At 42.9% G+C, this 26,261-nt stretch overlaps 1 protein-coding gene across 2 annotated transcripts; it reads right to left on the reverse strand.

The window, feature by feature from the left end:
- Positions 1–5,912: 5,912 nt before the first annotated feature.
- On the reverse strand, positions 5,913–25,389 carry HAS2 (hyaluronan synthase 2). 2 transcript variants are annotated; one of them, XM_079299769.1, is made up of 5 exons: positions 25,249–25,389; positions 24,761–24,834; positions 15,471–16,097; positions 10,921–11,022; positions 5,913–8,898 (listed from the first exon to the last, which is right to left on the reverse strand). In XM_079299769.1, the coding sequence occupies exons 3-5, from the start codon at positions 16,095–16,097 to the stop codon at positions 7,966–7,968; spliced, it is 1,662 nt and encodes a 553-aa protein (XP_079155895.1). In that variant the 5' UTR covers positions 24,761–24,834; positions 25,249–25,389; the 3' UTR covers positions 5,913–7,965. The 2 variants fall into 2 exon arrangements, with proteins under 2 accessions (XP_079155895.1, XP_079155894.1); XM_079299768.1 differs by lacking the exon at positions 25,249–25,389 and having other exon boundaries at positions 24,761–24,896.
- Positions 25,390–26,261: the final 872 nt, after the last annotated feature.

The following is a 26,261-nucleotide window of genomic DNA, read 5'->3' on the forward strand; positions in this document are numbered from 1 at the left end:
AAGTGTTAACTACCAGAATTTATGAAGTGTTTCCTGCCTAATCTTAAGAAACGTGTAATTGTTTGGGTGGTTAAGACTTTAGCTTTATACCTGCCTAGAGAAGTAACAAAATAGATTTGAGGAAGTGGCTGGAAAACAAAAGGATACAGGTGTCCTGTGCCATGATGCTGAGCTTCTCGGGGCTTTCCTTGTTAGCAAGTAGGGTATCACCCAAAATTCACAGGAAGAAACCCACAAGGGTAATAAGCTTTTTTATTTCTACACTGGGTTGATCAGAAAACTTCCCACAGTTCTTGGCAAGCTGAAGTCAATGCCAGATATATTTCCAAATTACTTCTTCACTGGTTAGTTGTTTAAAAAAAAAAAAAAAAAAAAAAACAAAGGGTATGGAGTGATCTGTCATGTGTGCAGAACACACTTGCAGGGACCAGCACTCTCCCCAGCATTTACCAACATGCTACAGCAATGTATTAATGAGGAGTGCATTTCTGCTGACAGATTCTTTCCACCACAATTACAGAGAGAATAATGGCTGAGAAAAAACACCCATATGTCCCCATTAACTTTGCAATCTGTCTAATCTGTGTACTTACAAAGCCCTCATCACATCTCAGATATTTTAGTGATAACAGGAGAGATTAGACAGACTTCAAAGCTGCAAGAAAAATATGAACATTGATTCCCAGCCATGATTAATTTGGCCAGAACCTCGCACTCCTTTAATTTAATTAAGAACATAAGTAGCAATCAGAGCAGTGACAAAGCAAGAGAGGGACTGAGCTGGCAGCTGAGGGCAACACGGGCTCCCTGACAGGTAAAGACACCCATGTGAGATCTGTCAGGCTGCCAGGGAGTACACCCTGCTGGGGGTGGGCAGCTCTTCATTCTGCATGGGATGAGTCTGTGTTTTAGAACCAGAACTGTGTTAAGCCAAATGACCATCAAATAATTAATTACTAAAATTAAGGACTAATAATTATAAAAAATGTAGTTAATGGATCATGCTGTCATCTTGCAGTATGTATAAAACAGTCTGTCAGAAAAGGGTAAACTGCTGCCAGTGGGCCAAGAGGGAAGACCATGCAGCATGACAGCTGCACCCAGCACAAGGCACTGTAGGTTCACACTCTTTTCCCCCTGTGGTAACACACTGATATGCCAATGCCAGCAGGCAGAGCAGTACAGCAATGCTCATCTGGCCACAAAGGGATGTGCCATGCAGTGAGTTAGCTTATTTACAGCTTATTTATGCTTCTTCCAGTGATGATATCCCTCTTCTCCCTCCTCTGCTGCCAGGACCAGATGTCTGACTTGCATACCCAACTTCTGTGGCTCCTGGCTAATCTGGGTTTGCTGCATGTACAGCATGTTCTGTTCTGCCACAGGTACAACATACATGCAGCCTGTGCAGCTGTCATGCTGGAGTTGCCTCAGAAGGGCACCATGCATCGTCCAGCCTGCATCTTGCTCAGCCTGAGCAAAGGGGGTGCTGGCAAGGGGAGGCAGGTATGTCAGTTCTGGCCTGTGCAAAGTCCCATGCAGAGACAGTGCATGCCCAGAGGCACCTGCCACTGCCTCAGCTTCCTCTGCTTTGCACTCAGTGGTATCTTCAGCATCTTCTCCAATGCCTGCAGGAGGGCAGCCCTGTATTCTACACTTGTGATCGTGTGAGCACATTTTGGTCACATTTCTAGAGTGCAAGAAGCAAACTGCTTAAAGTCCTGCCTGAAAAAAAAATGTGGAGAAGAGGAGGTGTTACTAAATCAAATCAGAATTGCTTTTATTCTGAAAACACATTCTTAATGGAGTTTTCCAACAGTTTAAATATCCAGGGTGAAATTTTGGTAATTCACTTCACAAGTCCCAGGTGTCTTTGTGTGCACATGGCACAGGCCCCTGGCTTACCTGATCAGTCCTGAGCAGTTCAAGGTACATATACATCTAAAACCTTTGAATAGCCTAGGGCATGAGTTTACACTGCCTTAATTATCATACATTACTTGTCCATATTTCCTCTCATGCCCTGTGGCCAATGCAATATAACTAATGACTCTGACACTGCAGACTTAAGCTACCTCATGCTTACTGCAGAGCAAGGATTTGCCCAGGGCAGACCTCATGGAAACAAAAATGCTGTAAATTCACTTGTCTTATCTTATGGTAAATCTTGTGAGATTGATCTGGCATAGGTCAACATAAAAGTGTCATGTATTTCTGCCAGTTTGATTAAATCAATTTATTAGCACAATTGAAGTAAAGTTTTCTTTGTATACAAGCTAGTAACAGAAGTTTCAATTTTACAGTTGCGAACATAATTTCCCAAGAAACATAAATCAAACCAAATATGATAATACTTAGACTACAATAAGTAAAATCACAAAGATTTTGGTTACATTACACTTCCTTGTGTAGACAGGGTTTTCAGAGTGCATATGTGTTTACACATTTGACCAAATCTGAGCATCTACAAAAGTCAGCATCTAGGGAAAGGCTGTGCTAACTGTGGGATATCTTTATATCTCTGTTATCGAATGTTTCCTTTTCTGAAGAAGGAGCCCTCTTCTATGATCTTCACAGACCTTCTCTTTCACGGCTGAGCTATCTCTTCATACACCTCACAGTGCTGTCATGGTTATCCAGGTGTTGTAGACGGTGGCAGAATCCAGGCCAGGACCAACTTTTAGGAAGGCAATGAAGAATGAGCGTAGACAGAAATCACTGGTATCTGCAGCATCAGCTCACTACATTCATTAGAAAGAATCAGCATGGAAAATTTAAGAACAATTTTGGGAAGCAGATACAGGCCACAATGTCATAATTAATTTAGAGCAAGCTGTCCACTTGATCTATTTTTAGCCACATGCATCTCAGTTCTTCATACCTAAGTGTTCCACGTAGCATGTAGCACATAGTTAAAGTGCTGTAGGGTCAAGACACAGAAATAAGTGCTACTTTTACTCAAAAAGGCTATGAAATAAATAATTATATGGGCAGAGGAACTTACAAAATCTAATTTCCTGTGATTCACTTGCTAGCTGTCACTCTTTCACATGATCTTTCTGTGAGTTTTGTAATTTATAATAATGTATGTGATAATATCAAATTCCAGACTTTACTCCCTTGGGTTATGTAAGGCAGCAGTGATCATGAGCAAGCCCTTAATGCTTCCTGTTCTCAATGATATTTGTGAGAAGCAGCCAAAAGAAGGTCCTGTCATAACCATATAGTTTCTAAGAGTGTGTCCAACTGGAACAAGCTGAAGTACTAGAAGACAGTGAGCCCAGCAGGGATGCTGTAAAAGAAGCAATGAAAGTGTTAGTCCTCTGGTACAGGAGTGAGCTGACCTGCCTTTTGCTTCTTAGTGATAGCTTGTATTTAATCTAGTAAAAAGAAGCCAGGGACTCTGTTCAATCTGGTCATCATATGATGACAGAGATGACACCTAAAGTCTCCCAGACCAGGCTAGTTCCTGCTCCAGGTATCAATCCCACCTGTGTCCAGCATTTTCTGGGGCAGGACTGTCTGGCCTATGACAAAAACATGTCACAGACTGTATTTACACTTGATCAGTAGAGTATTATCATGTACCAAAGCTTAAAAATATGCTCTGGATCTTTCCTTTATTTAGTGACATTGTATCTACAAGGTTACTTTCCTCTAGGCAGTTTGGTAGCTTACAGAAATCTTAGTGTTGTTTTACAAGAATAAATTGAATTTATTTGGCTGAGGCAAATATTATAGAAAGTATAATATTTATTCTAAAAAGTATAACATGCTTCTTCCTGGAAGAAGCAGGAACAATTTGTGGCACCCATCCATCCAAATTAAAACTGAAGCAGCAAATTTAAGCTAAATAAAAGCTGGGGGGGAAATATACTTTATTTAAAATAATTGCATTAACTCCAGAGAAAAGTGGCATTTGCAACAAAGCCTCAGTAATACCAGATCTCATCAGCAACTTTCAGTAGTTTTGTCTCCTCTTTACCATCTTAATTCTTGCTAAGAAAAAATTCAGACCATTTTTAACAGATTCACAACAGCTTGTGCATCAGGACATGTTTGGCAGTATGTGTCTGACAGGAATTTTTCTGCCTCCTAGAAAAGTTCTGCTAAATATTCATGCATTTCCCATTGAAAGAAACCTGATTCTTGGCCAAAATGAAGCTTATTAGCAGACAGAAGAGGAGGGGTCTTTCCTCCTTGCTGCACCCCTGATTATTGTAGGTTTTGCATCACACCTGGTCTCTGCAAACAGATGCTCTCAAACCCAAATTAGTCTACTATGGAAATGATTTATAACTTGAGATATTGCCAATTCATGGCATTTTTTGAAAGGTTGTTTTTAAACTTTTATGTAGAATTCATAATTTGTGGGACTTTTTTCAGCACCATCTGTCTATCAGAGGTGACTAAAAAAATATCAGTGTTTTTAAAAATGTTCAAAACAGACCATGAATATTTCTTTTAATGTGTTTTCTTCTTTTTACAGAGATCTCAAAAATATATTTGCTATTAATGAAAACCAAGAAATGTTATTTAAAATCTTAATTTGTTTGAGAACACTTTCAATAAGAACTGTTTCATACTCTATTTTTCTGCTGAAACCTTTTTCTAAACAGCCACAAACATGATGAGGAGAGTGACCCAGTCACAGGAAGGGCTCTGATTGTTTGGGTGCTCAGTACCAGCTGCTGCTAAGCCATTTGTGCCTGGGGTCAGGATGGATGTCTTTGGAACAGAGATGGAATGAGCCCCTGTGTGAGTGGGAGCTGTCAGCACCTGCTTCAGAAAGGATGGCAGGAGAGTTCATATCCCTACCCCAACCCCTTGCTTAAAGTAGGGGCAGCTCCAAGGTCAGACCAGGCATCTCAGGACTTTACCTAGTTTAGTCTTGAAACTTGTTCAGAATGGAGGGAGGATGCACTGTCCTGGCAACCTGCTTAGATGTCTTCATGGGGAAGAAGTCCCTGTTCATATCCAGGCTGAACCCTGAACCTTGAACCTCTCCCGTTTCAACTTGCAGTCTCTTGTCATCAAACCAAGCAGCACTGTGAAGAGCCTGGAACTATTTTCTATGAAAACCTCCCTATAGGTATTGGATGTGACCCTAGGACCCTTCTGCCTAAGCCATCCCCTGTCCAGCCCAACGAGCCCAGGTGTCTCAGACTCTCCACTCCAGCCCAAACCAACTTGGACTGAACTTTCTGCAGTTTATCAATGGTCCCTGTGCTGGGGCACTCAATACTGGGCACAGGGTACAGACACAGGGTAACAAGGACTGAGGGCTGAGAAAGCTCTCCTAAGGAACTGACCTGTGAGATTTCACTTTGCCCCATGTCCCTGCAGCAGTGGCTGCTGCCCATAACCTTCAGTGAGAGAAAACACACAGCTGCACTTCAGCTGTGCCAGGGCAAAGGGGGCTTGACAAAGAGCACTAATGAGGAGCAGGAGAAGGCCTTGGACCTGTTCTCCTCTGCTTCCCAAGCTATGGAGGGTGATAATTTCCAGTGGACAGGAGGGCTGGAAAACATCAGCTCCTGTAAGTACTAAAGTACTTTGGCCATAAACTTCAAAGTGCTTCCCAAAAGGAAGTTGGATTGCTATTCCTGTTTTGTAAATCAGGAAGCTGAGGAAAAGGGGAAGGAAGTGTTTTGACTGGGTTGATCTAGCAGCTGCTGTCAGAGACTCTGAGTGTGCTGCCTCTCAGAGCAGGGACCAGCCCCAGCCACCTCAGGTATGCACTGCACTCCACAGGTGCTCCATGGCAAATTCCCACTTGGAAACCAGGCTGGAGATGTGAGAACAACAGCCTTCAAACTGGGCAGATCTGTGGCTTCAAAGTACAAGTGCTGGTGAGAAATACCATTAATTAGTCATAATCTTATCAAAAATATTTTATTTATGAAAGTAACAATTATACTATACAACCTATATTGGAAATACATTGAATAATTGCTAGAATAAATACAGGCAATTAATTCAATCTTTTTATAGAATGAGAAGATTTATTTGACATTTGAATGTTAACCCAAGCTTTAACTTACATCATAAATAGTTAAAAGGCATAGTCAAGTTTTTTTGATTTTTACTGTTTCTCTTGCTTTTTTTAATACTGTTCTATTTTGTAATCAACATGAATCAACTCTCCAATCATTAGCATAATATTAGTATGACTTTCAAGCAATCATGTACCTCAAGATAATCAGACAATAAGGTAGTGTGTGTGCAGTTCATTCTACAGCAGAATCTACTCATGTCTGCATAAAAAAGAGAAGCTGAAAATGCTTCTAAGTTCTTTAAGCATCATAGGCCGATTTCTGCTTTACCACAGTGCTTTTAATACCAGAATCTAAAAAGGGCAGCTGGTCTTTCTGTTGCTCTTTATAAAGTACATTAGGGCTCAATGCCACATTCCTTTGGCTGGTGAAGGACTGAAGAATTTAGTCTTGAATATTATTTCCCAAAACCATGGTCCAAAATAAATGTCCAAGACTGATTATTAGGCACCAAGGAAGTGATGCATTTGCTAAGGCTTGATGTTTTCTGATTAAAAAATTGGATTCTTTTCTGGTAGATATGCTGTAGTCAAAAACAAATTATTGGGCTCAGTACTGGGGTCTGTATTACACTGGATGTCAGAGAAGGTGATGTGTTTATTTCCTGTAAACTGTATGAAGGGCTCTGCAGAAGTTTTATAGTACAACACACACATTTTGAAAGTGTTGGTAAGTTTTTCCTTCCAGGTTGGTTTTTTTGTTGTTTTTTTGTTTTTTGAAAAAAAAAACCTGAACTATTTGCTTGGTACTAGCAGATTATGAACAACTAGGACCATCAGTGAATTCAATAGCAGTTTCATGTGCCCAGGATTTTTCCAGGTCAGAAGTTTATAACTGCTCAGGTCCCATATAAAATCAGTGGGAGGCTTTCCACAGCAATGTCTTTTCCAGTGGCATGGAGGCCTGCCTTGCCTTATGGTTTATTGTCATTGCCAGGGATATTAAGTTCTCAGCAGAGAAGAAAGTTTCCCTTTTACAATGTTATAAAAAAAATACCCCAAATTGCACATATCTACCCCTTTGGCCTTTTTTTATACACAAATGTGCTTGTATGCAAAACCTGACAATTTTGGGCCTTTTCTAATAAATGTCTTAAAAGAGCACATTTAAATGCTTTTTCACAGAAATAACCATTCATTAGTTGCAAAAAGCAGAGAGACTTTTTATTCTTTCTGTTGAGAACAATATCATTTCAGCAGAAATTTGAGGGGAGAATGTATGATTTTTTTTGTCCCCAAATATATTTAAAAAGGCTAAAGAACAAAATGTTGGGGAGGCAGCTTTTTTTGGCAGATAGTAAAATATAAAATATGTGATTTAAAAAAAAGTTGGCTTAAAAATACACACACACAAATAATACAATAATATAAAAATACAGCTCAGCCAATGGCCTCTTAAAATTTACCTTTGGCATTACATTTGGCAGCCTAAAACAAAAGACCCTTCCTATAAACAGAACTATAAAAAAGGATAAGTTCATAAATTAGGTTGCAAGGGGTTGTACAGTCCTTTTCTTGATTCTCCAAACTCCCTTTCTTTCTGTCCACACACATAAGCATGACCAGTGAGGTATATAGAACATAACACTGTCAGGCATATGCACAATAAAAAAAGTGCATAAACACAGAAGTTCTCCCCTTTTCTTGTGAACAGGTCGTAACTGTGTGGTTTGTGTCCTTCCCCCTTGGAAACAAAAAATTTTTTTTTCTTTTTTTCTTTTTTTTTTTTTTTTTTTTTTTTTTTTTTTTGTTCTCCTTACTTTGGCAGGATGAAAATGAACCCAGAGGAATATAAGTGTCCTATTCCCAGCAGCAGTGATCCATTTCCCTTGGCAACATATGTGTGATGCCACAGATACTACAAGGTTGTTGGGTTGCTTTACAGCTCTGGGTGACTCCCCACGGGAACATCATACGTCTAGCACCATGTCGTAGTGTTGTTGCTCTTTCTTCCGCCTGCCACATTTGTTGATAAGAACCATGTACAGAGTCAAAAGCAAAACCCAGTAACATGCATAGAGTATTGTGCCAATGATGAGAACTGTCTGTTTTGACTCAGAAAATGGCTTTTTTGATTCCTTGTAAATAGTGAAAATTACGCCACCTAGGAGGATTGTAAACCAAATGGAGACTGGAATGAGTCCTATAAAATTAACTACAATGGTTTTCCTTCCTGACGTGCCCCACCCTGCTTTGTTTATCGTGGCAATTGCAAACATCTTTGCTGGCAGTAAACTTGACATGTACAACACTGAGTAGAGTGACATGAAAACCATGACAATGTTGCCCCTAAGGAAGCTGGCAAAGGAAGACTTTATCAGGCCAACTAACTGAACTGTCAACAGGAAAAGGAGGATGTTCCAGATTTTTCCCCTGTAGAAGAGCTGGATGACTGTGGCAATAAGGAAGAAAGGAAAGAATCCAGTGATTACAGCTTCGTAGGTCATCCACAAATGGTGCTTGTGGAACCACATGGCATTATAAAGCCACTCTCTAAAGTAGGATTTACTCCAGCGGGTCTGCTGATTCAGCCACCTGAGATACTCTATCGGTGTTTCCGTGAGGCACTTGGATCTAGCTGTGTATTTTGTTGCATAGCCCAGACTTAGCACTCTGTTAGTTAGATGCCTGTCATCTCCGAAGCTGCACTGGGAGCCCATAAACTCCTGATTGTACCAATCTTCCACAAATTCATGGAGTAAAGAGTTTCTGTACATTCCCAGAGGTCCACTGATGCACTGTACGCAGCCAAAGTAGGACTGACAGGCTCTTTCGATGTTAAATGCCATCCAGTATCTCACACTGCTCAGAAAGGAGATCCAGGAATCATATTTGTTCAAAATCTGCAAAATAAAAAAGAAAAAGGTTTCCTTTTAAATGAGCTCTTAAAACAGAAAATGTGCATACTGGATCAATAAGGAATTTGCTGAGACTAGAGCACCATTAGATGAAATGTGGTAGGAACCTCACTCCTGGTCCAGCTCATGGCAAACCCAGGAGCTACACAAGCATTTCAGCCAGGGTATTGACAGGAAGGGTGAGATAAAACCTTCAAATGTCTGTTTTACTGAGAGGTTCTTCTTTTCCTTGCAACCTTTCCTATTCTCCACAAAGAAATTTCCTTATTTTCTGTGTCATTCTTCCTTCCCTTTTGCCCCCAGTTAAGACCTGCTGGATTTAGACTTTCCCAAAAGGAACTGGTGAATTCATGGCCTCCTGCTGCTTCTCTGCCCATGCACATCTTTGGGACTCACAGGACTCCTTCCAGCCCTCCCAGAACTATGCTGGAGCATGAGAAAAGCTGAGCACATGGTCTTTGCCCTACATTTTTGGTATGGTAAGACTGGCCCTAGAGGTTTAACCCTGAACTATGTCCCCATATCCAGCATTGGGCCCTCTGAGGAACAACCTGTTCTATCTCTGCAGTACTAGCTTGTTACCTTGTCCCAAGACATATGGTGATACTCCAGTAGTCTTCCTCAGGCCCACATAAATATCTCATTCTTTCTCTTCTGCCCAACCCAGCTATACACCAGTCTGAACACTCAGTGGATGTATGAGTCCATGCAGACATGCAAGTCTGGCTTCACATCCAGGTTCTCAACACACACCTTGTGCCAGAGTATGTGACAAGGAAGTGTGTGGATCTTTGACCTTCTACAACTATAAAGCATTGCCATGCAACTAGAAAAACATAGTCTTTTGATCTGATTATCCTAATTTCTTTCAGTTTTAATTCCAGAACATATTAGAAGTAGCAGGGCTTGGGGACAGGCTCAGGCCTGGCTCAAATGTATTTGGTGTATGCTGGAAAATGGACTGGGGGAAAAAAAAAAGCCCAGAGCCTTCATTCTGTCACCTTTCCTCACAGAGGACACATGTCCTTCCCAATGCAGATGCTTATGAACCTTCACTGTCACAGCTGAACCTGTACTGCCTCCCTTCACTTGTACTCACACATGCCTGGAATTTCACATGCATATGCTGTGTATGCCTGGTTTGTGGCCAGTCTAGAGCTCCAGAGTTATTCAGGTTGAGGAAATCCTACTTTCTGGAATTATGAGCCACATGCCTGAAATACTTCTGACTACTTGGGCATTCTTGCTCATTTACATGGCTTTTTCTCATCTGTCTACATAATGTCTACAAATGTCTACATAAAAGGCACAACTGAGTATAGGGGACTGATCTGAAGGCCATCTGAAATATTCATATATCTTTCTCTTTATAAATTGCAGCAGAAGTAGTTGTGTCAAAAGGAACCAATAGCCTTTTGCTGTAGTAATCAGCCAAACTCAGTAATGCTGAAAATCCTACCACACATGGAGCTGATCTGACTTGGAAGTCTTCTATTGCCCTGCCTGACAGAGATGGGAGACCCAGCAACACACAGAGTGCACAGTGCACAGTTTCAAAATTACTTTTATTTCTAGCAGTCTTGGCTGCCAGCAGTAGTATAATTGAAGTGCTTGAGGTTGCTGGATATGGCTTTGGGAGACTTGTTCTCAATTCTCAGCTCCCCTATAGTTTTTCTTTGGTACATTGGGTAAGCAGCTATACCCAGAGACTCAAAGATGCCACAATAGTCCTGACAATGCCAGTGCCCCCCTTTTCATATATAGGGGGCAGAATATTATTGTTTGCTAGGTATGTATGTTAAAACCATACAGTGCTCACATCCAAGAAGAGTTTCCAGTCAGTGAACAAAAAGGTTAAGGTATGATAAGAGCATCTATAATGGCATCACATATTATATATGCATATAGCATATGCACATAAATTATATATAATGCTATTTCAGGCAGATAAATCTATTGCAATACAAATAGTTGCTGAAACATCTCTGTTAATCTGAAAACACTCACCTGTACATCACCTCCAACTCCTCCAACCATTGGATCTTCCTCTAAAACTTTTACCATCTCCACTGATGAGGCTGGATCAAGCATTGTATCTGAATCACAGACCTACAAGTAAAACAAAAATGGGTTAAGGAGTTCACTGCAGAAGAAAATAAAGATCATGCAAGTGGCTATAATGACTCTAAATGCATATTCTCCTGAATGCAAATAAATCTGACTTTGAAGTCTGCACTGATATTTCTGTTAAAGGTCACTTGTACCAGGCAGCAAGGCATAGTGCTGCACAAAACAGAGAGCTTGTTAAGACTGTGCACACAAACAATCCTCTGTATCAGCTCCATTTGTTTTACTGGCACACTGGACTGGCTTCTTTGAGTAAGATATGGGGCACTGCAGAGTAAGACTGTTCGTGGGCATGCAGCAGATTCCTGTTGTGCTCTGACATGGAATTTCCCTGCATCAGCTGCACGATTGGAGCACCCTGGTCAAATGTTTTCCACTGCTGTATGAAGGAAGGAGCAAGGAATTAAATCCCAGGCACTTGTTATTAAAAAGAAAAAAAAAGTCAAGTAGGAGTCTGGGAAGAAACCCAACAGTTTTTTCCCTCACAGAAGGCTTTAGCAATTTGTGTAAAATATGTATCTTGTATTTCAGAACAAACTAATTTTTAATTTTAAATGCATGATGTGTTATTAGTAGTGCAGGGATTTGATGTAGAGAAATTATTTGCTATTTTTCTCTGGCATTCTTATAAAAAAATATGTAAGGCCAGAAGGCGTGAGTCCTGAAGTTCAGTATTCCAAAAGACCAAGGCAGAAGTAGATGACACACAAGGCATTTCAGCTACACAAACACTCCTAGTCAACTAAACACTGTGTACATTAGGAAATTGGCTTTCCCCTGGAGAGTAGGAGGAGGGCTCAGACAGGCTGGCTGGTCTGAGACAGCTGGCATTGCTTTCGTTTGCTCTGAGGAGAATGACTCGGGCTGCAGCCTGTTTAAAACAAGAGGGTGTCTCCTTGTTGTAGTTGCTGCAGCTGAAAGAACTGGCCACATCGTGTGTGAACTCATTTCACAGACACCCAGGAAATGGAGCAGAGACTGTCCCAGAACACCCCCCTCTGACCAGCTGAATCCCACCCTACAAATTCTCATACTGCCTCCAGTTTGTCCCCACATTGCATTCCTGTGCCTTCAGATGGGGCCAGTAGGAAAGTCAGTAGCTCTGAATAAACAGCATATTAAGAGAGATTCTGCTGAGGCTTTGTAATGGGTATCCTAATTTTGGTGTCTTTTCATGCAAACTTTCAATTCATTCTAAGCCCTTTCACTCCCAGGGACAGGTAACCTTTGTGTCTGCTCTGGACCAGACTCAAGAGGAGAGGCTACCCAGGATAGCTGGGCTGCACAGTTTGGGATGCAAGGTGGGACTCTGCCAACCTCATGCTTCCCTCCATGCTCACTCAGAGGTGGCCAAGAGGAGAGAGCTGATGAAAGCTCTCATATTTCCATCAGGAGAAAAGCCACAAGCATCTCCAGCTCCTTAACTTGATTGATCCATCTCCTCTCCTCAATGGCCTCGTCCCACAGCATCTTTGTAACCTGCCAAGGCATGATTCCAGCTTTAGTGGAAAGCTGCCATCAGTGGCAGCACTGGATGATAGGGAGCAAAATAATTATCCTGAAGAGGGGAAACAATGCCTGTACTTTTACCTGGGTCTTCCTGGACAAACCTGTTGCTGAGTGTTTTGCACAGGGATCAATAGTTTGCTGAATTCCCAAAAGGCAGTGACAGGCCATTTCTTGTGACCATGTGTGGTGGGCTGGGATCAGTTGCCTCCCAGCCTCTCTGCTTTCCCTCCAGCACCTGTCACTTGAGCAGCTCCCACCCCACCAGATGTATTTACCTAGGGCAGAAAGGCCTGCCCATGAGCCACATCACTAATATAGAGATGAGGAATCCTGAAAACACTGAAATTTTAAGCAAAATACCATCAGATGTCCAGTACATGGGGTGCCAGCACAGTGGGTATGTCTGGGTTTCTGGGACAAATCTAACAAGCCATCATTTTCCATCTGGATGAGGTTTTTGCAGGTGAACAGAGGTCACACTCAGAGAAACACAGACACTTAGGAGCCCAAATAAACACTGACACTGCCTAGCCAGGGTGTGCCCAGGACAGCCCAAAAGACAATTGCCATCTTTCCATATAAGGGCCAAGTGACCCAAACATCACTGCCTTGGATCACAGAGTTACATGAAAGGACAGCTGACCTTAAGGGTTTTTTACTTGCTATAGGCAGTGACAATTTATCCAAGCTGCTCTGAGTTCAGACTGCACTGGACTGTCCTCACAGACACCTCCATCAAGCCATCCATTGCACCCTGGTTACCTCACAACTCTGCACTGATAATACCTGCCAGTTTAACTCCTCCACCTGATTATTTGCACACTCATAAACTCTTCTAGGATGGAGACAATCCTTCACAGCAGTTTTCAGTACTCAATGAGACACCACTAATGAGTAACAGCTTGTTATCTGCACTGGTCTGACTGTTTATGATTGCCTGTTCATAATTCCAGGGTGTCTTCTAAGAACTGTAAGGTCTACAATTTTGGGAGTGAGCAATGGTGCTGACTGGCCACTTTTTAAAGTGCTTAATAATTGATGCAGACTGCTTAGCCCTTGAAATATTTGGCTTGCTTAAAGTAATTTACCCTGGGTCACCCCAAAGGACCATTTCAAATATCTCAACCTTTATTCATTCATAAAACAGAGCCACATTTTAGCTGCAATTTTTTATGACTCTACAGTATCCAGGGCCACCAAGAGGTTGCATTTCTACTACAGATGTGACTGTTGATGTGACTGTGGCATTAGTCACTACTGCAGACTGTGCTCACAGCAGCACTACAGTCCCTGACAAATTCATTAGAACTTCTGAGCCAGGACAGCACTGTTAACTAAACAGAAATATCTCTTCTATTTTCTGAGTTTATGCTATGGTTGTTGAAATAGAAACATTTTTTCCAGGTTCCCTGAAAAATACAAGAGCTGAACTGAGGGAGGAGACTTGCAATGAATCAGCTTCCTCTCTGCCTTCTTTCTTTGCAATTTGGTATGTCTGTGCAAAGTGATTATAAACCCATGCTAATAAAGAAAATCAGCATTTTTATCCCATCATAGTTTCTCACAGCACAAAACCAAAGCTCAGACAATGGAGAGCTTAAGCCCATTGTTTTGCAAGAATAAATCAGTTTCAGTTTGGGAAGTGGTAGAGGATGGGTTTTAAATCTTGGCCTTACTCTCCTAGCTCCAATAACAGAGCAGCTCCTGGCACTCTTCAGTTTCTGCCCCTCCTGTGCATGAAAATTTGCTGCTCTCAGCCCAGCTACTGGCAGCCTCTCCAGGTCCCTGGGACACTGCACGTGGATGCTGTGCAGTGCAGAGTGTGCACACACCCACACAGGGCTGGGCACAGGCCCCAGAAACACATGTGGCTCAGCCCTGGAGCTGCCCTGAGCCAGCAGAGAGCAGCGCGCGGGGAACTGCTGCTCCACTGCAGGAGACTGCTGGATGCTCTGAGTGTGGGAGAAGCTGGGAAGAACTAAGGGTGGTTCATTAGGAAAATAATCTCCTATTCACTGGGATTAGTCAAATCAGCCTTCTTGGCCTAGATTTCTAAAGAAGGGTCCTCTATGTCCAGCCAGATTTTCTGATCCCACCCACCTTCCTCCACACATGACCCCTTTCCCTTCCCACAGTCAGCGGGGCTGTTTGCAGGAGTGGGGACTGCTTCCATGTAAGTAAGGCAAAAACATAGACAATCTTTCAGGGGATCCAAGGCAGCTGGAAAGAAATGTGCCTCTGCTGCTTTGGAAACAGGGAGAGAGGACCCAGCCTAATTCATTTTTAAGTGAGTAGTGTGTCATAAGGGCCTTAAAGGCCAAGTTGCAGTGAGTGAGGTAATGCAGCTGTAAGCGATGAAGCAAAAGCTCCTTCAGGCTTTAGCTGAAGAAATTTTCTTTCAAATCTACACATTGACTGTTTTATTGAATATTCCACATGGCCTTCAAAGCTTTTGAAATATATCCCCATCTTTTTTACAGACTTCACCACTTCTCCAAGATATTCCCCAGTGAGACCAAATACCTGTCTGTCTGCTCATATATGGGGCTGCTCACAAACTCACAAAATAAAGCCTTACCCAAGACCTTCACCTACAAGAGCAGAGATGGGGCTTTCAGGAGGTCACTGGCTTTGTCTGAAGCAAAACCATTTGGATGAGGGGGCAGTACTGAAGGCAGGGGAAAGATTTCAGATTTCTCCAGTAGCTGGTGCACAGATTTAAAATAGTCACGGATAGATTGTCCATTTTAAAAGGTAGCAAAATACCCTTTTAACGGTCAAGCTGTTTCCAAACAGACTGAAAGGAGCACTGTGTTCATCAGGGACTAGGATGGCCTCTAACATGCTGCACAAAATATACAAAAGCTGCTTTCTTTCAAAGTGTGTTTGAATTGGCACTGACCTGGTGCTCTAATACCTACCTGTACATAATCCACACTTCTCCCCAGTGCTTTGAATGCTGTGTACATTACTTCTCTTTTTCCACCCCATTTCTGCATGATGCAAACACTTTTGTTGGACAGGACCAGCTGAGATACGTGTTGCATGCTCTCTCTGTGAGACTCCTCTGTCTCACCTGGACCTTTGTCATGGAAGTTATTACTCCAGATATAAGTGGCACAACTGTCCCTACCCATGATTTCAGTGAAAATGTCCATCATGTAAACGTCATCTTCTGAGTTCCCATCAATGACCATTACAACTTTAATTCCAGGGTAGGTCAATCTTTTTACAGAAAGTAAACATTTTCTTAAGTAGTCAGGATCTTCTTGATAGGCAGCAATACAAAGGGCAACTGTTTTGTTCAGTTTGATTGGAGTCTCTAGCGACCGTTTCATTTTCCTGTGCTCTAGGTAGGCAAACAGGCTTTGGATGATGAGATGTGATGCCAGGATAGCACCATAGAGTCCAAAGGAGAAGTAGTAATTGTCTGTTTGGATGAACTGGTAGCCCACAATGTAAGCAGCGGTGATTCCCAGCAGGAGGGACACCCCGAAGAGTGTGGTTCCAAGTATTCTCAGGATACATATAAACCTCTCACAATACATCTGCAAAGAAGTAGGGAAACCATTAGCAGAGCCACCACTTGCTGATATAAGACATCATAAGGTGTGCATGTGGCTGATCTCAGCATCAACAGGTACACTCTTATCTTCTGGCTCACAGACTCACTGCATCCCCTCACTCAATTGAACACCCATGTAAAGTACAACCCAACAGATTTAGTGTAGCAGAGATGTTTCCTGCTATTTGCAGTGCCCTCACAGAAGGTACTGTCTGTGTCAGGATCTTATTTTGGCAGCCTGGGCTGGTTGGTAAGACACTGTCATATTATTCTGAGAAGGTTGGAGAAGGGGCTTTTGGGCCACTGCTCGCTTCATAGGGCCACAGGAGAGCAGAACAGCTGAAAGTCTGGGCAGCCCCTCCTCATCCCCCGCCCATGTCACGACTGCATCCCGCCCCAAATTGTCGCTTAGTTATGTTTGCAAAAATATTGGAAAGACATTCTTAAAACAGATGCCTGAATGTATTTATAATTTTTCAAACAGATGTCTGACTATATTTATAATTTATATTTATATAATCAGACATCTGCTTTAAAAGGTCTTCTCAATACCACTGCAAAAATGTATTATTCATATAGTTGTGTACATAGAGACACACACACGTGAGCCTGTGTGTATAGGGGCTAAAGCTTAACTGAGATTATGTCTGTGGCAAAAATATGCATAAATTTAACACAGCCAACACTCCACCCTGGACTCAGAAATTTGCTAGGACATCAGCTGATTCTTACCACTTCTACATATTTAGGTTACCTGGCTGTAAAATCTTCTAACCTAAACTCTGGGCTATGGAGCAACTGGCTGGCATGGAGGGTGCTCTGGCATTCTCAAAACAAATAAACAGCATGGGCAGGCAGGCAGGTGAAATCTATTGGTACCTAAATACCTTTTCTGACAATCACATTACCCATTTTATGCAACAGCTTTCTCAGAATTGTAAGAAGTTAATGACCACTTTTTCTGTCAATAGATACATTTTATGTGAAGGACATAAAACAGACTATGTCTGTTTAAGGCTAACCCAGCAAGTACGTTGCAAGTCAATAAAGCTCATGCTTGAATATTTTGCTGAATTAGTTCTTCTCAGAGTAATGGATTTAATATTTGTGTTTTCTTGCTATTATTCATATTTTCCCTGCTGTTATCATCTCACTCATCTGCTGCTCATGTTTTTTTCACCATCTGTTGGCCAAAGCTGAATTTGGAACAGGAATTCCTTACATCATATATGTTTTTAACTCTTCCTTGAAAAATTACTACTAAGACACAGCAGCATAGCTGTCATCAACTATATACATGTCTAAAAAGTTACAGGCTTGGAGCAAACAAGTCAACACAGAATCACTTACAACATAAAAATAAACCAGGCAAGCATGAAGTTTGAGGTTACAAAGACTTTGTCTTTTTCCACTGGCTATTTAGGGTCTTAAATTTCAAGACAGGAGGAAGCCTCTTAAATATTTGGAGGCACTGTTAAAGAAATTGGACCCTATCTCTAGGACTTCCTTGAATACTTAAGGCTGGGCTCTGACAGGTGCTGTAATCATCCACCAGCAAAAGAGACCCTCCCTGTTTTGGTCTGTCTGAAAATCTTTCACAGCAGAGGTCATAAAGATGCCTAATAAAAGACAGCTTATGCTTACCACCACTATAGGTGAATTGAAACTTAGTGACCAAAATAGACTTGCTTTAGAAAACAGATTAAGTAATGAATCCTCTCTAGATTACCTCAAAGTAAAATAGTCCATGTGTTTACTAATCCTCAAGCATGCAAAATGTTACAAACATCAAGGTAAATGTCTCATTAATAGTGCACTTGTACTCTGCTTTCCCATTTGGGGCCCTAAAGTCTGCTTACATTGAGAATTATGTGGCTGAAATAAAAAGGATTTACATGAAGATCTGGAGTGGCTACATTTGAATGACTATATACTGTAGCAGGCATATTTTACATTAATTTGCTATTGTTTTGCTCTGCCTATGAAGTGCTTCTGCACAAAAAGAAAAAAACCACCAGATTTTCTGATTTTGTCATTACAGCACAGATCCTATCCATTGCAATAATTCAGTCTTTTAAGATCAAGAAATTAATTTTTGGTGTTAATAAAACAATTTTTCTTCTTTCCTTTCACTGTGAACCTTAGGAAAATAAACAGTGTTTTGATCTAAATTCCTGACTTTCATCAAAGAGACTTTCCCCTTTGTATGTGCAATTGAATGTTTTATGTATAGTCTTTTAATTGACTGAATCTCAGGGAAACTGGAAAAGTTGCTCAATATTCTCAAGATTTAACACGAGGTATTGATAGCTTGCCCAGCAGAAATGATCTTTATCAACTTTAGCATGCCCAGACAATAGCAAAGAAGCCAAAATTGCTCCACCCATCTCTAGTAATTAAGCCAAGAAGTTAAAAGAAAATGATGCTTGTACAAGTTTGGGACCAAAAATGAGCTGCTGAGTCAAATACTGAGGCTAGGCAGCACTGAATCAGACTTTCAGATGAGACAGTGCTGTTACAAACATCTAGCCTGGCCTGACACAGTGAAATATAATAATTATATTTGGGCATCTAAATCCCTCACAGGCACCTTCACCTAACCCCGTGGTGCTGATCCCAGTGTGAATTTTACACACCCTCCAGCAAGCAGACCCAAGGTTTGCATGCACAAGGTGAGTTTATGCAGAGCCTTCAAATCTGCTACTGAGCAATTTGATGTCATGACATTGCAGCTCTTCCTTTCAGGGATGGAGCTGAGCACTGCTCATCAGCCCATCTAGTAAAGCTGAAATGTCAAAGCCATATGCTAAATGCTAATGCTGTGTAGGCTGTTGCTGATTCAGTCACACATTTTGATTCACAGAGCAGTGTATAATTGTGCCTTGCAGTGCTGTACAGTAGCAGGCAAGGAGTGCCTTTCTTTGGAAAGCATGACCAAGAAATGGACCCTTCCATGTACTTGACATCAGAGTCCACTCAGTGAACTGTTGGATATTGTGTCTCTTGACATCCTGATAAAGCCAAATATATACACAAAAAGAGTATTTCTCCTTTGTGACAAAGGTGAATTTACTATATTTACATCATTATTAACAACTAGCATAACTAAAAGTTGTATTCTAACAACGCTTTCATGAAAAACATCAGGTTAACAAATGACTGATCCCTGTACATTAGATCTCATGATTGGGGTATTGACTGTAGCACTAGAGATCACACTCCTTTCTCAGACTGAATAATGCCTTAGATCTCAAATTAGAAGAACATAGCAAAATATGCTTCTGTTTTCTCTATTCTGAAAAATATTTAAGCTAGCATTTACTATAGTTATGTACATGGATCTAACTTTTATAAGATCTAGACACCTGACTGAAATTCAGCAGGTTCTTATGTCCTGTTTTGAACTGCATCTTTAGACAGCAAAGAACACTGGTGACGTCCATGGTAAAATACCAATTTTCCCTCCTCCAAACTCCTGTGGCAAAGTTCATCCACATGGCTATTAATCAGCTTTTATGCATCTTGATAAGATAGTCAGGAGGCAAAGAGAAAGAAAAGGCTTATTTTGTTACCAATACTGAACAGGGGCAAATAGATATCCAGAAAACCAAGGTACTCTGGTGCCAGAAGATATCAGTATTGTCTGCAGCCTGTTCAATTCTGCACCCTCTGTTGTGCTGCTGCTATGAGGACAAAGGAAGCAATCAGGTGGTGCCTGGCATCTATTGATAACAGGGCATGGAATCAGTGACAGGGATCAAACTGATGGAGGTCAAACTGAAGTCAGGTTTGCTTGTACATATGGGATGCATCCCACTCCATCATCACTTTCAGAAATTCCTTCTCATGTGCAATGCTTAAACATTGCCACATAGTAATTCTGGGTAGCTTTTCCTCAGAAGATTAAAAAGCGAGAGAGGCAGGCACAGAAAGTTGGTACCTAACATGTAATGATTTGGAAGATTGTTTGAAAGAATTAGCACTTGTTAATTCCAAACATCTGATGACACAGAAAAAGCCTAACAACAAGCTGCAAAAGCTACTATCTATCCAGGAGGCAGTAATAAAGGTTTGATCACAAATGTGCTCAATTTGTTCCTGTATGAGGCCTGGCTGACATGGAATTGTTTTTCCCACAGCCCTCCAAGTGCTCTACTTTGTGTTGGTAGCTGGGAAGGTGTTGATAACACAGCAGGGTTTTGGCTACTGCTGAGCAGTGCTCCCACAGCATCCAGAATGTCTCTCCAACATTTTCTCCCACACTAATATGCTATGGGTGGGCAAGGTCTGGAAGGGAACATAACCAGGACAGCTGACCCAAACTGACCAGAAGGATATCCCATACTATGTGACATGTGCTCAGATACAAAAGCTAAAAGGAGGAGGGGGGAAGCATTTGTTATGACTTGTTTTTCAATACTGAAGCCCTACTTCCTGGGAAGTGGCTGAACATCACCTACTGATGAGAAGTAGAGGATAAATGTTTTGTTTTTCTTTGCTTCATGCACAGCCTTTGCTTTATTAAGTTGTCTTTATCTCAACATACCAGGTGTTCTGCCCTCTTCTGCATCTACATTCTGCTGAGGAGGGGTGATAGAGCAGCTGGGAGGGCACCATGCAGCCATCCAGGGTCAACCCACCACAGTCCCCTTCACTTTTAAAGGTGACAAAGAGCTGTGTCTCTCTCTAGACATCGAGGGCTGTGGTCACACCAGCAAATAGTGCAATACCACATGAACAGATTTGCAAGGAGGAGCACCTGGTGCTGAGGGCCTAACTCCACCCTCCATACATTCTCATGCTGCACTCTGAACTAAGTATAGTTGCACCCAAAGGACTAAAAACCTGAAAAGCATCCTCCAGAGGTACACCTTGCAATAAGTTTCATTCAAAAGGAATCCAGTCTGGGTGTCCAGTTATTGCTTTGCAATAGAAACTCAAGCAATTTCATTGAAAGGGGGACATTTGTAGCAGCAGCTACTATAACACCTCCTCATTGAAAATAAATTGTTAATACAAATCAACCTCACATATGAGATATGCAGATCAGATTTGTCAGGAACCTTTGTGGAAACCAGAATTGCTGAGCACAGAAAACCTTTGAAAACATCTCATCTTTATATGCCTGTATGGAAGCTGAACTCTTGAACATCTATTGAACCTTAGTGCTGAAGCTTTGAATTCGGCAAAGAATTGAAGTGTGTCATTAAAGATAAGAGTGCACTCAGGTATTTTGCTGAAGAGGGAAAGCAGTGGATAATTTTATGCAGTTCTGTAGTAAAGACATTAAAAAAACCTTTCTCTGAAAAGTTGCTATTTCTGACACTCAAGATAAAAATGCAAGTATATTTTTGACAAATTTATTACAAACTCCCTTGAGAAGGTCGTTGGATATGTCAAGGCTTAACCACTGCATTTCTTGCATTAGGGAATCTAAGAGTGGATCAGGGCCTAGGCAATTTGAATTTGCTTCCTAGTGTTGCCATACACCTGTTGGGTGACCTTAGATAAGTGAATTTGCTTCTCTCTGTCACAGCTTCCTCACCTGTAAAATGGGAATCATGGTCATGCAAGATACTTTTGGAGGTCTATAAAACCCTTCATAAGGCTTAGGTTACTGACTTTAGTGCTGTATGAAATCCACCTGTTCTGCAGTTCCATATAACCGTTTTTAGTCAAAAAACTCTGACAAAAGCCAACAACCCTTGCTATTTTCCTTGGCTATATTCACCTGAAGGTACAGTCTGTGGGGATTTGTAACAAACATGCAACTCTAACTCAGCAGGATGCTGAGATAGTGAGGTGGGCACCACAAAAGCCAGCACACACAGCTTTAAGTGTATACAGACCAAGGGCTGTTCTGCACACAACCAAAGGAAGAATGTAATCTTTGTAAGCCTTAATACTCCTTACTCATGAGAATAGTAGTGCTGGCTGCCACACAGCAGCTTTTCAAGGTGTGTGAGTGCACGTGTGAGTGCCTGCACACACTGTACCTGGGCCTGTACACACACTCTCTAGGAGCACATGGTGTTTGAGGCTTACAGTTCCTCAGACAACACTTAGATTCATTATTAGCCTTATTTTGGTGGCAAATTAAATCATTTGTCATTGGAGCACAAATGATTCTAGGTACATATTAATCACAAGCATAAGATAGCTGTCCAGACTCACTCTTCTATTCTACAGACTGCAGAGAGGAAAGTGAAAAGCTATGCTCCATCTCTACACGTTTATTACAGCACAATTACCATATCTGGAACTTTTGGTTATTTATAACTTCCAGATTTTGTTACGCTATTGATCTTCTGGAAAGGGTTTACATAAGACTAAAGTTAATTCTGAGGTTAAACAGAAAGTAAAGAACAGGATTACTATCTGTGTGTAGAGGCTTTGATCAGCAAATCAAGAATCTCTTATTTGTTCAGAGTATGTTTCCTACTAAACTGCCCAAATTTAATCTCTTACAGGTTTGAGTAACCAATGTGGAATGAATTCAATGGCTGCAGGTTGGACTGGACCCTGATGTACACAGTACATGTACACAGTAATTTAAGTAGTTGTTAAATTAACCAAAAAAACCCAAACCAAAACCCAAACAAAACAACCAAAAAACTCCCCAGACAAATGCTCCAAGAAACAAAACAAGAAGTAAATCATATTTGTCCTCAAATATTTTGGATTGTGGTGAAATGAAAATCTAGTTTACAAATGTTTTCAGTGCTTTTGGCAAAAACCTATTTCATGCCTTAATCCAGCAAATAAATAATTATCTAGAGTACACAGCTTATTATCTTGTAATTTGTTCATAAAGCACAGGTCATACCTTGTTCTACTAAGTCCCACTACATTAAATGGAGGAATACTTTGCTGCTCTATACACTAATCTTGAATAGCAAAAAAATGAAGCAAATATGCTTTCATGCCACAAATATGAAGACTTGAGTTTCTTCCTAGCAAACTTGCCTGGAAAACGCCACTGAATTCAATAGAACTGCTCTTCTTACCGAGAAAGACTTGACCCAGGTTTTTCTATGCTTGGGTGCAGGGTAAGAAAGATTTCTTATCCTTATCTAGTCCTCAGAAGAACCCTCAAGGCACCCATGTTACACACAATGCGTGCTTTCAAAAAAGTGCATGAGTGTCAATAGAAAAATGATCCCAAAGGCAGAAGATTACGAAGCCGAGTGAAACATGGAGAAGCAGCTGTGCCCTAAGGGCTGTGGGGTGACTGCAGAACCCTTGGGGTTAGAGGGACCTGTGACCATGGGGGAGTCCAGTCCCCCTGCCCAGGTGTGGTCACCCAGAGCAGGTGACACAAGAACGTGGCCAGCTGGGCTTGGAATGTCTCCAGAGCCGGAGACTCCACGGCTTCCCTGACAGCCTGTTTGGTGCTCTGCCATCCTCATCCTGAAGAAGCTCTTCCTCCTGTTGAGGTGAAACTTTTGTGTTTTAGCTTAAGGCCATTGCTCCTCGTCCTGTCCCTGGGCACCACTGACAAGTCTGGCACATCCTCTCGGCAGCCGCCTTTGAGATATTTATACACACTCTGAGATCCCCTCTCCGTCTTCTCTAGACTGAGACATTGCAGGAGTGCTGTACTACACTGGGATCCTCTCGGGGCCGGGCAGTGGGGTAAACTCCCTCCCAAGGGCCAATGCCCCCTTCTGCCAGCGTCCTAAGGAGTGTGGCGAGGCTGTGCGGAGCCGGCCCTCGGCCGTGTCCGAGAGACGCGTCCCGCCGCCCCAGGAGCCGGGCAGGGCTGTGGGGCGGCGGGCCCCGCTCTGGCCGCGGGCCGCAGACGGAGCGGGGGAACCCCGGCCCGGAGCCGCGGCCAACGGGGCGGAGCGGCGGCGTCAGCGGGCGGGCCGGGGATCCCCGCGCGGCCACGTCACGGGCCCGCCCGCGGGAGCGCCGGGCCCGGAGCGCCGGCGCTGCCATCGCCCCCCGCTGCTGCTGCTGCTGCTGCCGCGGGCCGGGCCGGCCCTCCCTCCCTCCCTCCCTCGGCCGGGGCGGGCCCGGCGCGGTGTGCGGGGCTCGGGCAGCCCCCGCCCCACAGCCCCGGCCCCGGCCCTCCCCCGGGAAGCCGCCCTGCCCTGCCCTGCCCTGGCCGCGCTGCGCGGCGCCCGGGCGGCTCGGCAGCGCTGTCCGGGCCGGGCCGGCCGCCGCTCGCTGCTCCCCTCAGTGCCAGCGCTGCCTGCGCTCCCGCCGCCGCCCCGCCCGCCCTGGATGCTGAGGCGGCGGCGGCCGGAGAGAGCCCGGGCTGCGCTCTGAGCAGCTCTCGCCTTCCCCGCTGCCAGCAGCCTGCGCTCGGTTTTATTCTAATTTCAGAGGGTTTATGTGGCGGTTGGCGCTTTTTTTTTTTGTTTGTTTTTTTGAGTCCGGTTTTTTTCCCTCAGATCTTGAAGCTCAGCAATGTCTTAAACGGATTACACGGAGGAGGGGTTGAAGCTGAAAACCTCATTCATCCTCACGACGCTCCTATTCATTGCTGAAATAGGTGTAGCGTAGGAGCCGGTAAGATCCTCCCCCAGCCCCACTCGTATTTTGGGGATCTGTTCCAGCTTTCCTCCCTTGAATCGTGGGGATGGGAGGAGGGGGTCTTCTGCTCTGCAGCTGACAGAAGCATAATCATAAATCACCTACCTTGTTTGTTCTTCTGTCCTTTGGTCATAGAGGGGCTCCAGCCAACTGTGTGGTCTCACGTACCGTTGCTCCCGCTGAATAGTTTCCAAGTTTGAGGTAAAAGAACAAATCGCACTTTTCAGGGACTTATTGAGACGCTCAGAAATAAAAAATAATAATTAAAAATGAAAATAATAAAAAAAAATCGTGTAAGGCTATTCAGTCCTACTCATTTTCTCCCACGTGTTTTCACAATTATCGTGTATTTGTCTTTCTCTGCTTCAGTTTCTAGCTCAAAGTTGTGGGATTTTTTCCCAAATAATAGTAATAATAATAATAATTATAATAATAATTAAAAAAAGTTAGGAATAATAAATTAGGAGTTAATTTCTCGTGGTCGAAGCTGAAGATCTTATTTCAAACCCGGCTAGCCAGGAGCCTGGAGAAGTTGCAAGGCAGCGTCTGAAAGTTTGAGAGATCAGCATCAGATAAAGTCTCTTTGGTGATACCTTGCTGCCCGAGTAACTGTTTCAATGAGGTTTCTCAGCAGCAGCAGCAGCAAACGGGTAATATTTTCCAGACGTCTTTTTCTTTCCTGCTGCTGCTGCTGCTTTTCTGCCTCTTCCACGTTATGGGGTCTTTTAACAAGGGAGACTTGACTTGTTTTAATAGGCGGAGGATGGGAAGAAGGAGGGAACTCCTGTAAGGAGGAAAAAAAAAAAACCCAACCCTCCCAATTGCCGTGATCTCAGCCTAGGGACCAGTTCAGCGACAGGAATTTAATTAGTCAAGTTGAAAATTTTTTCAGAGAAATACAATACACATATGTTGCCACCAACTGGTTTCCTCTCATGCCCCGCAGTTGGGGGAACACCCCACCTTCCCCATTCCCTGCATCTTCGGGCTTGGGGTGTGGGATTCGTCCCTCCCACAGCCACTATTCGGCTGGGACAGTTTTTGCTGCTGCTGGTTTTTATTAATAAGGGAATTGCGTCTATGAATGGATGAACTTCGCAGTTTTGAATCCTGCTTTACCCGTTCACTCTCGGGAAGATTTCTTGTAGTAAATACCCAAGAAAGCTTTCACTGATATTCATACCCATGCCACTTGTGTTAAAACAAGCTGGGAAACATGCTAGGCCGTTTAAAAACTAGAAAACTGTGGTGTGGGCTTTGTTTTGGTCTTTTGGATTAGTTTGGTTTTTGGGGTGTTTTGTAGGTTTTGCTTCGTTATACATAAGAAGTGTTAATTCTGTCGATGGTTCCCGGTTAGGCAGGGGCACCAGTAGCTCGCAGCACACCCCATTGCCGCTTGCCGGCCGCTTTCCCTGGCTCCCTGTGGCTCTGCTCTGCCTGCAAGGAGGGTTTCTCCTCTTTCCCTGACTCCTGGCGGCTCTGCTCTGCCTGCAAGGAGGGTTTCTCTGCAGGGAGGGTTTCTGCGCCTCGAGAGTGCCACAATGTCCGCGAGGGACAGAGCGGAGCACTGGGTGGCGCTGTTGAGGCGGCGGAGCCCGGGGAGCCG

The sequence above is a fragment of the Erithacus rubecula genome (assembly GCF_903797595.1).
Source record: "Erithacus rubecula genome assembly, chromosome: 3".
Lineage (NCBI taxonomy): Eukaryota > Metazoa > Chordata > Aves > Passeriformes > Muscicapidae > Erithacus > Erithacus rubecula.

Excerpts from the sequence above, each read along its gene's own strand:
- HAS2 (XM_079299769.1), bottom strand. The coding sequence starts at position 16,097 with ATGTATTGTGAGAGGTTTATATGTATCCTGAGAATACTTGGAACCACA. Across the intron at positions 11,023-15,470 it reads GAAGTGTGGATTATGTACAG|GTCTGTGATTCAGATACAAT; the intron begins GTAGGTATTAGA and ends TTTTACTTGTAG. Across the intron at positions 8,899-10,920 it reads GAGTTGGAGGTGATGTACAG|ATTTTGAACAAATATGATTC; the intron begins GTGAGTGTTTTC and ends TTTATTTTGCAG.